We start from the raw sequence: 13,457 nt of genomic DNA, 5'->3' as shown, positions 1-13,457 counted from the left end.
CAAGCACTATTACTTGCTATGAAATATAAAACAATTATTTTGATCACTCTGAGCTTCGCCTCCCCATATAGAGATAATGCTGTCTAACTCAGTTATTTTAAGAGCTCTGAAACATGAAAAAGAACCGTATAAATGTAACATATTAAAATGGGAAGCAACACAGTAGATAGTAAAGAACCTGTACTCTGCAAGCATGCTGTGTTTCAAATCCCACTGCGACAATTTACTAGCTGTGGAACATGGAGCACAGTATTAAACCTTCCTGAGTTCAGTTCAGAGAACAACTGCAAAACTGGTATGTCTGCATCACTTGACTGTTGCTATGGATTATAGGAGTTTAATGCACCAAGCATAAGTCCTGGCATTGTGTAGGCCCTCAATAAATGTTAATTCCTTATTCCCTACCAGGTTTCCACATTTCTTCAGTGTGGTTCTGCTCTCCTTCCATTAAGTATTTCGAGGTGCACATATAGACTTTCATAAAAAAATAAAATAAGTGGAAAATATGTAAACCTTTCTTTCCCCTAAGAGACAACTAGCAACAAGGAGAATTGCTTATTAGCCCTGCTTTGAAAAATGGAAAAAAATGAGGTAGTTTCCCTTAAAACAAAAAACAAATTCTTCCAAAGAAGAAAGAGTTTAGAATAAAAGGTGGAAAATGTCACTAAATTGTGAACTCTGCAAAAGAAAAGAGCAAGTCTTTATTTATCATCATATTTAGGACTCAAACATCTCTTGGACCTAAAAGTCTGTGGTGGAATGGCTGATCTTAGAAATGAAGTGTTCAATCAGATTTCATATAGATACTAGGTAACAAAGATACTCTATATATAAAGATTAAACAAATGGGGACAAATTTTTGAAGACTCTTTACATATCTGATTTAGATAAAATACACTATCCCTTTATAATACCAAAAAAAAAAAAACCTTATAGAAGTACAATAATGCTTACCTTGTTATGTATAAAAAGAATCCTTAAGTCAGGTTTAAGTATACCATAGCTTATGAGGAGATCTTGGATCTTTTTTATTTCATCTTTACATTTTTTAGCAGTTGAGTAAAATTGCTTTCTTACAGGTAGATTCTTAAACAATCTTAAAGCAGTTACAGTTGTACCTGTTGGTGGATTAAGAGGGAAGCATACTTAGATGTGGAAGGGACTTCAGATCATCAAATGCTATCACAGAAGGCCAGTACTCCTCCAATTCTGGGAACCCAAAGAAGACTCAGCTTTGTAAGCTATTCTGACCCTGTGCTAGACTCTACTTTTGGCAACAGGACTAACCAAAGTAGGATCTCTTCTGTGTGGTCTATTCAGGAATAATCTTTATTTCTACCACTGCAGAGAAACTTGGGCTCATCAGAACGTAGCATCTTAAGAATTCTACTGGTATTCAAACCACCTGGGAATGATGCTCATTCTGCACTTTAAGGCTATATAGCATATGTGATAACCTTAATTATTCCAATAAAAATTCTTATCTGAAATATTTAATTGCTTGGCTTAATTTACCCTCAACTTCTGAACAACAAATATTAAAGACAGGATAATCTAACAAAAGGTATTTTTTAAATTGTGATTTTAACGAAAAAGGTGAATGAAGGTATAAAACTATAGTAATTAAATATCAGTTTAATAATTAGCTTTTGTTAAAAAGCAAATGAAATTAGTACCATCTTTTCCTCTAAATTCTTTAACATAACAGTTGTTTTAAAAGTTCTCGTCTGCTAATTCAAATACCTGGGTCATCTGTGAATTTGCTTATATCAACTATTTTTTCTCTTGATTATGGATTCTATTTTCCTTTCTTCATGTCTCTCAATGTTCTTATTTTTTCCAGACGTTGTATATGAAAGAACAAGAAATATTGAAGTAGGTAATATTTCCCCCCCGAGAAGGCACTTCATTTCTTCTGTCACGCAGCTAAAGTGAAGACAGGATCTCTTCAATATTATTAGGAATTTATCTGGGTTGGAGCTGAGCTGACCCTTTATTTAGTTCCAGTTCACTTTCAGTTTCAAATGTCTTGACGATAGAAACAGGTCTCTTCCTCTAGCAAGGCTTTGGGATCTAAGAACTGCAAGACTTTAACATCTTTCTCTAGCTCAGTCTCAACTATCTTCATCACTGCTTACCCAGTAAAAGTCCTAATGAGATTTGGCATCTGAGCTGAACTACTTCTGTGTCTGAGATCCTCATCTACCAATCTGTCACGTCAGCTCACATGTGGCTATTAAAAGTTCAGCTGGTTTCTCCTAGAGCCATAAAAGTCTACAGCAGGCTTGCTCCTTTGCTTATTATGCCTCCAGGCTCAGTTAACGTTCCCAGGGATGCAAGCAGCCACCATTTTTTCTTGTCTAGGAAGGGGGTCCATCTTTCTTTTGAACTTAATTCACTTAAATTTCTTTGTGACATAGTTCCTCAATGGTTGTTGTTTTTAGTTTTTGTTTTTGTTTTGTTTTTTAATACAGGCTTTTGAAATCATGTGTTTTTCCCTTTCTTGCTACATAGAGAGCAATGGTTTCTTGAAATCACCTACATCCATCATTCTTCTCTGGCTGAAAGGTTATACTTCTACCCCTATCAAACTACCATTTTCAAACTCAGATGTTCCTTTCTAAAAAAATTGCTAAACTTCCTCTTGGCAGCTGGTGGTTTCTTTTTACTGTCACCACTTATTTATTCATCTGTGTTCTCTACTAACCTATGACAAATATAATGGCATATACTGTAGTTGTGAACAGTAGGAAGGAAGGCAGGCAGAAATCAGTTGGGAAAAATATAAATGTGTTTGTGAAAGGAAAAGGTATATGTTGATTCTTAAATATGTTATGTATCAAAGAACATATATATCTAATGCAAATATATTGATAAATAATTGCTTTAGCTAAAAATATTCTGAATAAATTGAAAATTACTAATTAAGCCAAGAATTATATGTTTGAATAAAACTTAATGATGAAAAACTGTGCTGATTCCAACTGAAATGCATATCCTTTAAAAAAAGTACCACATAATACTGGGCAATAGGGAGGCCTTACTATACTATTATATTTTACAAGAGAACTGCTCAGCTCTCTAACTTTAGCACATTCTACACACACCAGAATTAAACTGTAGTCTTATAATATGTTCCCTGTTATATATTTTTACATGACCCTATGTTATGCTATTTATAAAGGTAGCTATTTATATTCCCAATGTAAAGAGCTATAGTTGCTTGCATATATCAGGGTTTTCTTAAACTATTTAATGAATAAAAGTTCCATCCTCAAGTTGAAAAATCTTTCAATACATGCACAATTACACATAGCAGGGATTTGCAAAGAACATGATGCTCTGCTCTAATAACAGGGTAGGGAAAGGAAATACCCTGATCGGAGTGCTGTAAATATACAACTTTTGATATCTCAGAAATTTCTATGGGAGAAGTACTAGGAGGTATTAAAATAATTTGTGAGAAGGGTACATCAATTTAGAAAGCTTAATACTGATTATCTAGGATAAAGAGAATAGAAGAGATGACAGCAAAAAAGTATGACTAAAATAAATAATTCAGTCAAGGTTCTTGATAAAGTAAGTTAAAAGCTGGAGATTTATTTTCACATTTCGTGTTAATTTTTTAAATGTCTTAAAACAGAAGCAAAGAGAAGGTAAGGGTAATTTAAAATGACACACTGTTAAACACATAAATCATTTTAAATGGCTAAATTAATCCATAAAACAAATACCTACCCTTGGAAAACCACAACTGGAATCTCCAGTAAACTATTTTTAGACATTTTAAAATATGCTTTTTAAAAGGGTAATGAATTTTACAATGCCTGAAAATATTTTGTTGTAAGTTGTCCCTGCACCTACAGTTAGGCTAGCTATAGGTACCAACCTGTCAGATGAGAAGGGGAGTGACTGAGTAGTAAAGATGTTCACACCACAGCAGAAATTAATCTACAAAAACCTTAAATGCACAGGTATTAATTAAGATGATTGAACTGTAGTTTTATCTTACACAGAAAATATTTAAATGGAAGCTGAATGACAGCTGGTAGTGAAATGTGAGTCTGTGATTCAATCATTCAAAAACTATCAGCACTAAGGTAATATGAATATAAAATGCTTTGGTAAGTGTTTGTGGATTTCTATAATACATCCACCTAGAGCAATTTGAAACTAAGAGCTTAATTTTTTGTTATTTTCCTAGCCAATCAACTGTATTTGGGGGGAAAAAGTGAGTTGTAAAAGGCAATTACTACTAGTTTAGCAACTAATGACTTTCCAAGTACGTTGTTTCTTAAGGTAAAGGAAATATTGCTAAAGAAAATAAGGTTCATTTACTGACCGTAGAAATTCCTTTAATGTATACCTGACTTCACTAGAAGTAGAAGACTATGTCAGCAAGAAAAGAAAAAAAATCAATCAGCAAACGGGCAAAGACCAGAAGGAGTCTACATTTAAGAATTGTTATTTCATAGTTCTCATGAAGATGAATACAGAAAAGGATAAGAAGTATGAGTAATGCAAAGCCATTGGCCATCCAGATTAGACTAGATACTACTAAGATAAAAATAAATACATTTAAGTTTTATAAGGTGACTAGATTACTTCAAAGTACTCCACTAGATAAGCACTTGAATATCTCCTAATGGTTTCCTAATTTGAACTCCTAAGAACTGGATTCAGAGCATTTCTGGAGAGGGACCATATTTAAAAATGCCTGCTCTTCATCCTGACCTTTCATACATAAAAAGAAACAAATCTATTATTTTTAAATAAAATATGTACAACATTATCATACGTCAAATTAAATAGTAATTAGATGAACTCATTTTTGTTAACTGAATAAATAAGAAGAAATGTTGTTGTGCTTTCTTAGGAGTTTCTATTAACTCTTTCCTATATGTGGATACAAAAATGTTAAATGTTAATGAATAAAAGTAATCAATAACTAATTGAAGGATCATTAAAATAAGAATGAGAGAATTTAGTATCAAGAAACGGGAAAATACACTTCAATGAAGAAAGATGAGTCATTTGAAAAAAATAAATCCAACATTAAAACTGGAGGGAAGAAACCACCAAAAAAATACAGTACTTTGATTTTTACGAGGAGGGATCACAAAATTAAAAATAAATTTACAATACAAACTGAAGGAGAAAAAGGGCAAACAACAAAGAAAAAAACACAAGCACCATTTCGAATATAATAATTCTTGTGAACATGACTCAAAAAAAAGTCACACATTTAATACTCTCAACTTTAAACATACTATTATCAGAAGTTAGCTGTATAAAAAAGATTAAAGGAGATATGTGGATCTCTCAAACCTGAAGAGACTTTTTTCTTTAGAAGTAAATAGTAGAGGAACTTGGAAACATAAGATGTCATTAAAACTTAATAAAATTATTTAAGTGCATAAAACACTAAAAAACTAAATGACAAATAGTAATAATAATATATTTATTTGCTTCAAATAATACAAAAAGGGAGGAAGTGGGTGAGAACAGTAGATGAAACGTCCGCAATGAGTTAATAATTGTTGAAAACAAGTGACAGGAACACTGTTCTATCTACTTGTGCTTATGTTTGAAGTCTTCCATAAATAAATGTATTTTAAATTATATATTTAATCATAATATCTTGATGGTATGGTTTATTATTGTGGTTACCAAATTAATAATGTTTTAGGTATTTCAATAAAATACTATCTTTCATATATAAAGATGACACTAGTAATCCAGCAAGAGTAAAATAATTGCTCTTACAGTTTTTATAGAGGAATAACTAATCCATGTTGTTGTCCAAAGTCTTTTACACAGTTCCTCTTGAGAACAACTCTTCAGTGTTTAAGAGACTGGTGGCTACAGTACCGGCTGAATGTTCTCTTGGATGTTAACTAGCTATTACCAGGTCCAAGCCCAAAGCAATACATTTGAATTTAAGAAGTAATAATTTTTTAAATAAACAATTAAGACAGAAAAGCTAAAGAATGCTACAAAGCCACTCTCTTACCTTGACCAAGATGTGAAGGTTTTTGAGAAATTATGTGGCCACTTCCATCTAAAACATACTGGGTGCTAAAACTATCAGCAGCTGTCTTTGTTGTAATTAAAACCTGTAATTAAAAAAAAAAACCCTCTAGAAAAATTATGATTTTAGATATTGCAGAGAGCTCATCTCAAATTATATTTAAAATAATTATCATATATTTACTTAAGACTGAAAAGTTTTACTTAATAAATTCTTGACCACTTCTCTTTTAATATTCCTTAATTACACTAATAAGCAAGAAGTCAGTTTATATTTTTTATGTGAAATTACTAATTTTTATTTTGAGTATTTTACTCTAAAATATTCAGATATGAATGAGTATACCTGAAATGGCTATTTTTATCATATGCATTATATGACTTACATTTAACTGCATTAGGGGAGTTAGCTTTTCAATAGACATTCTCAAAAATTTGTTGGTAAAATCAAACATCCTTTTGCAAAGTGATGACTCTCCTCTTTTATATTCTGCATAAAGTTGCACTTCTGTATTTCAGATTAATGATTCAAAACAATAAAAGCATATAAATCATACACATAGGTACATATGGCTAATTTTTCTTAAACCCAAGCTTTGAATTCACTGTTGAAATATAAAATTTTTATTAATTAAAAAAGTTTAGCATTAAAATATGGAAGTATAAGAAAGAATTCCAGTTAGCATGAACATTTCCTAAGATGTTACAGTCATAGAAATATAAATTTAAGATTTGTATTCTTTTGAGCTACTCTTCCCCTCAGCTTTACCTATCTTGTGAAATTAGCAAGACAGTATAACAATAGTAAACCATACGCTTGCCAGAAAATACCATAAGTGGGGAGTGGGGATGCAAGGAAAGCAGGGTGGATTCAGAAAAGGGCAGCCTCCTCACACTTCTGGTGAACAATGCCAACCCAGAATTGGAAGCAATCCTTCTTGGCCATCCTTGGACAGAGCAGAGCTGACGATCTTAAAATAAATCTATATAATTTACGAAGAAGCTACAAAGATTCAGCTCCACTGCTGGAACTCAAGTAGGTCCAGTTGAGTCTATATTTGATGGTTCTGTCACCCTGTCCTAACCACGCACTGATGTATTGTAGGCCATATGGCTCAGTGGAACATGTGGGTACCATGCAGGGAATACCGGAGTCACCGCGAAAAAGTATGGCTTCTCTAGCTCACAGTACTAGTAGAGCCCACTAGATTCTCTCTGAGGGGGACGTCCATAAAATCCTTACTAGGGTCATTGCCTCGAGCTGCTGTTTCTGTGATAACTGTTCTTCAACAATCTTAAGTGATTATTTTACTTCTTCCAAAAACATATACCATGGTTTAAAACTTGTAAAATTAAAAATTTTTCCTGATAACTAATCTTAATCTTCCCTGCCACATTACAACTCTACTGTGTCCAATAGTGATTTTGTTCAAAATAAAGAGGTCAGACTGCTAGAGATTTTCTTTCTTGTCTCTAATTACTCCATGATTGTCCCTTTAAAAACAATTCTACATCTAACCAACCACTTCTTCAAAATGCCAAGGTCAACTGAATTCTATTTCTATTCTCCAAAGAGCTAGCCACCTGACCTAAAGTTGGTGTCACTGAGCAAACGTGGCCCTGGAACTCTGAGTTCTAGTATTGAGTCTGCCAGTGGCTTGCTAGATGGTCCTGAATAAATGATTACACTATCATCTTTAAGGGGAGGGTGATGATAAGATGAAGATGATGCTAATACTTTATAAGGTTACATGGGTTTTTCCTTTAACTACGTCAAAGCACTTTACAGTTATTAACTTATTCATCCTTTAAAAACATTAGTGAATAGTAAATATACTCTGGCATAGATGAATAAGTTGTACTAAAAAGCAAAATAGGACTTCACTGATCATAATGTAACATTTATGTCAAAGTAACAAACCAGAACACATTATTATTTTTCAACACTAAATTTTTTTAAAATTAGAATTTATTTAGATAGGAAATGCTTTGCAATTCATTGCTAAAGACAGTGAAGACAGTGAAGAATAAATCGCATAAGCATGTTTCACAAATTCATGAAATGCAGTGTGTTCCTCAGAGGAAGGAATTGTATTTCAAGAGTTCATTTCATCATATGACCCTGTGTCCTGGGCAGGAAACCTTTTTTTGGACCAGGCACAGGTTCAGAATGTGTTAGCAGTCCAGTAGCTAGCATTTGAACCTGCAATAACTCCACCTCAGAAGCATCTCTAATATTACAAATTATTATTGGTGCTTCTTACTGTCGACACTGAGGAATTGTGGCAGTAAATGAATCTACTGGTGTTCATTAAAAAACATAAAGAAATTAATTTTAAAAAATTTTAAAGGAGTTTATTTCAAAGGGAGAAGTTTTAGAAGTTCTTAGAGGACCTTAAAAGTTATATTAGCTTTCAGTTATTAAACACTGATCTTTGGTTCATTACTGAGTTTCAAGAAATTATAGTACTATTATAAAGTTATATAAAAACACTTAAACTTTACATATCTTTTATTATTTACTTATTTATTTTGAATTTAAGCTTTAGATAAGCATAATTTTTCTCAATGTTTTCGATAAAAAGTAAATTAAAAACTTAGGATGTATCCTGGTAATTCATGCAAAAAATCCTCTCAACAAAAATTCATTTAAGATAATTACGTTAAAGTTTCATTTCTGTCTGTTTTTGCTGACTTTTGGAAGAATACTTTGGCATTGAAACATGAAAACTAAAGTAAATGGCCCTCATGATTCAGCTGAAATACAGATTTTGTCTGGATGACTGAAATGTCTTTTTCTTTCTGTGTGTGAGTAGGCATGTTTGCCTGTACATAGTTGTACACTAATATACGCACTCTAACCTCAGAACCCTCTCCCAGATATTCCACTGTGAAAGACTAGCAACAGAGATCTAAACAGAGTTCTATTATTTGTGAGGAGGTTGCATTTGGGAAGCAGGGTATCCCAACTACTTCAAAAATCCTGTATCTATTCTAACTAAAGCTCTACACCACGGATCTAAAGCAAGGGTCCCCAGTCCCTGGACCATGGACTGGTACCAGTCAGTGGCCTGTTAGGAACCAGGCTGCATAGAAGGAGGTGAGCGGCAGAAGAGTGAGGCTTCATCTGTATTTGCAGCCGCTCCCCACCTTAGCTCTACTTCAGATCATCAGGCATTAGATTTTCATGGGAGCACTGGTTTCTGATGCCAAAAAGGTTTGGGACCACTGATCTAAAGGACATAGACAGTACTGAAACTGTGGAGCAAGAAACTGCCCATTCATGTGTATAAATAAAGAATATAGAATTAGATATATTTTAAATTTCTCCAGCCAATTTTGATAAAAGCCTACTTGTTTTTCTTTTACAACTAAAATTATTAACATCTTTAAAATAATCTAACAAAAAATAATTTCAACAATTAAAGTTTTGGGAAATAGTCATTTAATATTGAGACAAAATATGATCCCAATTACATATTATCGATCTAATGAGCCTGAGATGATTTACAGCTGTATGACTTTGAAATTATCTGCACTGGTTAATTTGGCAGATAAAATAACTGAATCATTAATTTTTATTATGTAACTGCAATCTGTATCCAAAATTGTAGGGTGGCATACACATGAAGCAGATAGAGACTACTGAGCAGGACATTTATTAGGGAATGCTTCTAAGATGATTACCTGTGGGAGCAGAGCAGAAAGAGAAGTGGGGCTGTGCCAGTCACAACAAATGCCTTGGCTGACCCCAGGGGGGCACTGTGGAGCAAAGACAGCAAGGCAGAGTTGTGAATTGGAAAAGGGCCTTTACAACCTCTCATCAACCAGGTTGCTCTGTTATGACTTAAGGTAATCCTCTTTAGCTGAGGTAAAGGCAATCTCCAGACGGACACTCAGCTGTGAGCATGCAGTTGCCAGTAGCTGAGGGAGTGAGTGTTCAGTCCTGATGTAGGGATCTGGGCAGTCCAGGGTTCATTACTATTACTACCAAAGTCCAGGCACAATCAAACCTAAATTATCATTGAAAAATATGTCTGCGAAAAAATAACACATATTGTAACATTTCATTTAGATCAAGTTCAAAAGCAGGTAGAACTAATATATGTTGATATAGGTCAGAAGAGCCATAACCTTTGGGGAGTACAGACTGGGAGGGAGCATGAAAGGACCTTCAGGGGTGCTGACAGTGGTCTATATCCAGATCTGGATTACACATATGTAAAAATTCATTGTGGGGTGTGTGTATGCCCACACACTCAGACACTCACATATCTATCTATGTGTGATTCTCCCAAAGATTTACAAGGAAAGAATAATGCCGTTAATATTTTCTAAGATAAACGAGCACCTGACATTGCAATGTGAAAACTGAAAATAATTTTTTTAAGTTTATAGTTTTCTATACTTTGACAATTCTTTTACTGCTTTTGTAATTTTGATGAGCAAAATTATTTTAAATATTTATATTCAAGGCATTCAAATGCCTCAAAAATGAAACAAAAGACAAAATACTTAGATATCAAGTGGGTTAAAGTAATCGAATAAAGAAACAAGATAGGCAGTACCACTAGAAAAGGACTTGCAAAACAGCCACCTAAAATCAGAACTACAGTGAAGATTTGGATAAACCATATGGCTTATGTGCAATGTATTTTAAAAGACTAAGTATAGTGCTGCCACCTAGCAGACAAAGTTAATAATGACTAATTTCAGTTCTGACAGGTTATATACATCTTAGAAAATACAAAAATGTCAAAATATGTATTTTTCAACAACGCTGCCAAAATAAAGCTTAAATGCTATCAGGCAAGTTTGGACAATAGCTAAAAAATATCAAATACTTATGTTCTCAAACAAATATGATTTCTGAACTAGCCACTGAGAGCTCAATCAATAGTACTATTAATGGGAGCTTCAGAGGTTCCCTGGTAAAAATCCCATCCAATTTTAAAAACACTCTTTCTACAAGATCCCAGGGTTACAGGTTCCCACAGACAGTCTCTGGAGAGAAAGACAGGCAATGCCCAGTTGTACCCTTAACTCATTTGTCCTTAAAATTTATTTGGAGACTCAAGTGAAACCTAAATAAAGCAAGTGCTGAGAAAGATAACAGAAGAAAATGGTGTGTTAGTTTTTGGATAAACGTTTTAAGCAGAGTACACTTAAAGAATGGTAAGGTCTTTCCTCCTTTAGTGATGTCTGAACACCTGGCCTCTAACAAGTCCTCTGCACTAAACAACAAAATTGCCCACTTTAAACTCCACCTCCTGCCCCATCCACAATTTTTCTTTCTTACTTAGGCATTGCCTTATGGAGCCCCAAAGTTAAAGAGTAAATGAATACCTAACTGGGACACGATACACAAAAAATGGAGAAGACCTACTACGCTAGCATTCTAAGGGCAGAAGGGCAGAGGGAGGACCCACTAAACCTGGAGATATATCACTGCCAGGGAGACCAGGCTACTAAGTAGATGCCAAGAGATCAGATAAGGAGACAGAAACAGTATCTTGCATCCATGCCACTTTTCAGGAACAATAAGTATAAAATCCTATCATTTTATTGCACTTGAGCATTCTCACCTAAATAGGGTCTGCCAGCCTAAGCACAAATGAAGGATTACATGGCCGCTGGCAAACTTAAATAGCTAAAGAGCCCTTCATAATTATCATTGTCACTCACTAGCACACAGATACTATCACTCTATAAAACAGAGCCTAACACACAGAAACAGTACAGCACAAAAAAGCTAGTGCAAAATAATGTGATAAAAAATAACTGAGATACATTCAAATGAAGAGAACAAGGTTGCAAAAGGGCTTTGCCACAAACTAATTGTATAAGCTATGGCAGAGGCAGTGAAATATAATTGGTCCAAGAAATCAAGTGTGTCAGACACTGAACTTAGGGGTTTATAGACACTGAAAGCACCTTACCATCAGTCTGAAGAGCAAAGTTCTAGGATCCAATCTGCCTCTACTAACCAGGGCTTATGCCAAATCAATTCACATCTCTAGAGCACAATAAAATTACCTGCATTAACTAGAGTGGTATTTCCATGGTGTGTTCCACAGAACAACAACAAAAATAGCAATATGCTTCTCAATTAAAGGGTTTCATAGCCAAGTAGGTGCAGGGTGTACCTACTATAAACCACCAACCTTAGAGATTCACAATGCACTTTAGTATAGCAAAGGCTCTGAAAAGTGCTTACCGTTATCTGTTTAATTTTACTGAATACATTTTTCCAAGTTAATGGGCCACTAAATCACCTTTTCCTCTTCTAAATATTAATACTACAAAACGCATTTTGATGTTCCTCAAAAAATTAAACAGAATTAACATACGACCCAGCAATTCTACTTCTGGAAAAATACCCAAAGGAAGTGAAAGCAGCAACAAACTTTAGTATACCCATATTCACAGCAGCATTATTCGCAATAGCCAAAAGGTGGAAACAAACCAAATGTCCATCGACAGGTGAATGGATAAACAAAACATGGTTTACATATACTGATTATTCAGCCTGAAGAAGGGCTAAAATTCTGATACACGTTACAACATGCACAAACCTGGAAGACATCTGCTAAGTAAAATAAGCCACAAAAGGATAAACATTGTATGATTCCATTTATATAAGTATATAAGAACAGGCAAATTCATAAACAGAGAAAGTAAAATAGCGATTACCAGGGATTGGCCATAAGGAGAATGGGGATTTATTGTTTAATGGATACAGAGTTCCAGTTTGGAATGATGAAAAAGTTCTGGAGATGGATGGTGGTGATGGCTGCACAACAATGTGAATGTACATAATACCACTCAATTGTACACTTAAAAATGGCAAGACTTTGGTAAGCACACAAGAGAGTATAAAGATATCGTCTTATAAATTGTACACTTGAAATTTATATAATGTTATCAACCAAAATTATCTAAATAAATTTAATTTTAAAAAATGGTTAAAACGGTAATTTTTATTATGTACATTCACCACAATAAAAAAAATACTCTTTGCCAAATACTGGCTTAGTTTTTTCTTAACTAATATTCTGTGGTTATAAAATCACTAAAATAGTCAATATAAATTACCTTACCTCAGCTACACAACAAATTGACCCCAAGGCTTCTCCACGAAAACCATAAGTTGTCAAATTTTCAAGATCTTCATGACTATTTATTTTTGATGTGTAGTACTTCATTGCCATTACAGGTGCATCAACGGCCTTGATACCTTCACCATTGTCTCGCACCTCAATTTTATCAAATCCATAATTCTCCTATACAAAGTTAAAACATACTTTTAATGTATAAAGACATTAAAGTGTTACATTTAGAAACATAAACACAAGTGAAATAATTTTGTCTTTTATTTATCTTTTACAAAACTCTAATCTTAAGGAAGTAAGAGTTTAATTTCCTAA

The 13,457-nt window shown here is 33.8% G+C and overlaps 1 protein-coding gene across 6 annotated transcripts in view; it reads right to left on the bottom strand.

The window, feature by feature from the left end:
- The window catches only part of PMS1 (PMS1 homolog 1, mismatch repair system component), a 64,484-nt gene that overhangs the window by 41,210 nt on the left and 9,817 nt on the right, over positions 1 to 13,457 (bottom strand). For 5 of the 6 annotated variants that reach the window (XM_039844232.1, XM_039844234.1, XM_039844233.1 and 2 more), the window contains 3 exons: positions 13,131 to 13,313; positions 6,014 to 6,116; positions 955 to 1,118 (listed from right to left, as the gene is read on the bottom strand). In XM_039844232.1, coding sequence (XP_039700166.1) covers positions 955 to 1,118; positions 6,014 to 6,116; positions 13,131 to 13,313 — 450 coding nt within the window. The remainder of the gene's footprint in view (positions 1 to 954; positions 1,119 to 6,013; positions 6,117 to 13,130; positions 13,314 to 13,457) is intronic. The other variant, XM_039844237.1, reaches the window with a different exon arrangement.

This window comes from Pteropus medius, unplaced genomic scaffold, assembly GCF_902729225.1.
Source record: "Pteropus medius unplaced genomic scaffold, Ma_sr-lr_union100, whole genome shotgun sequence".
In the NCBI taxonomy this organism is placed as follows: Eukaryota; Metazoa; Chordata; class Mammalia; order Chiroptera; family Pteropodidae; genus Pteropus; species Pteropus medius.
This window is presented reverse-complemented; position numbering and strand designations above follow the sequence as displayed.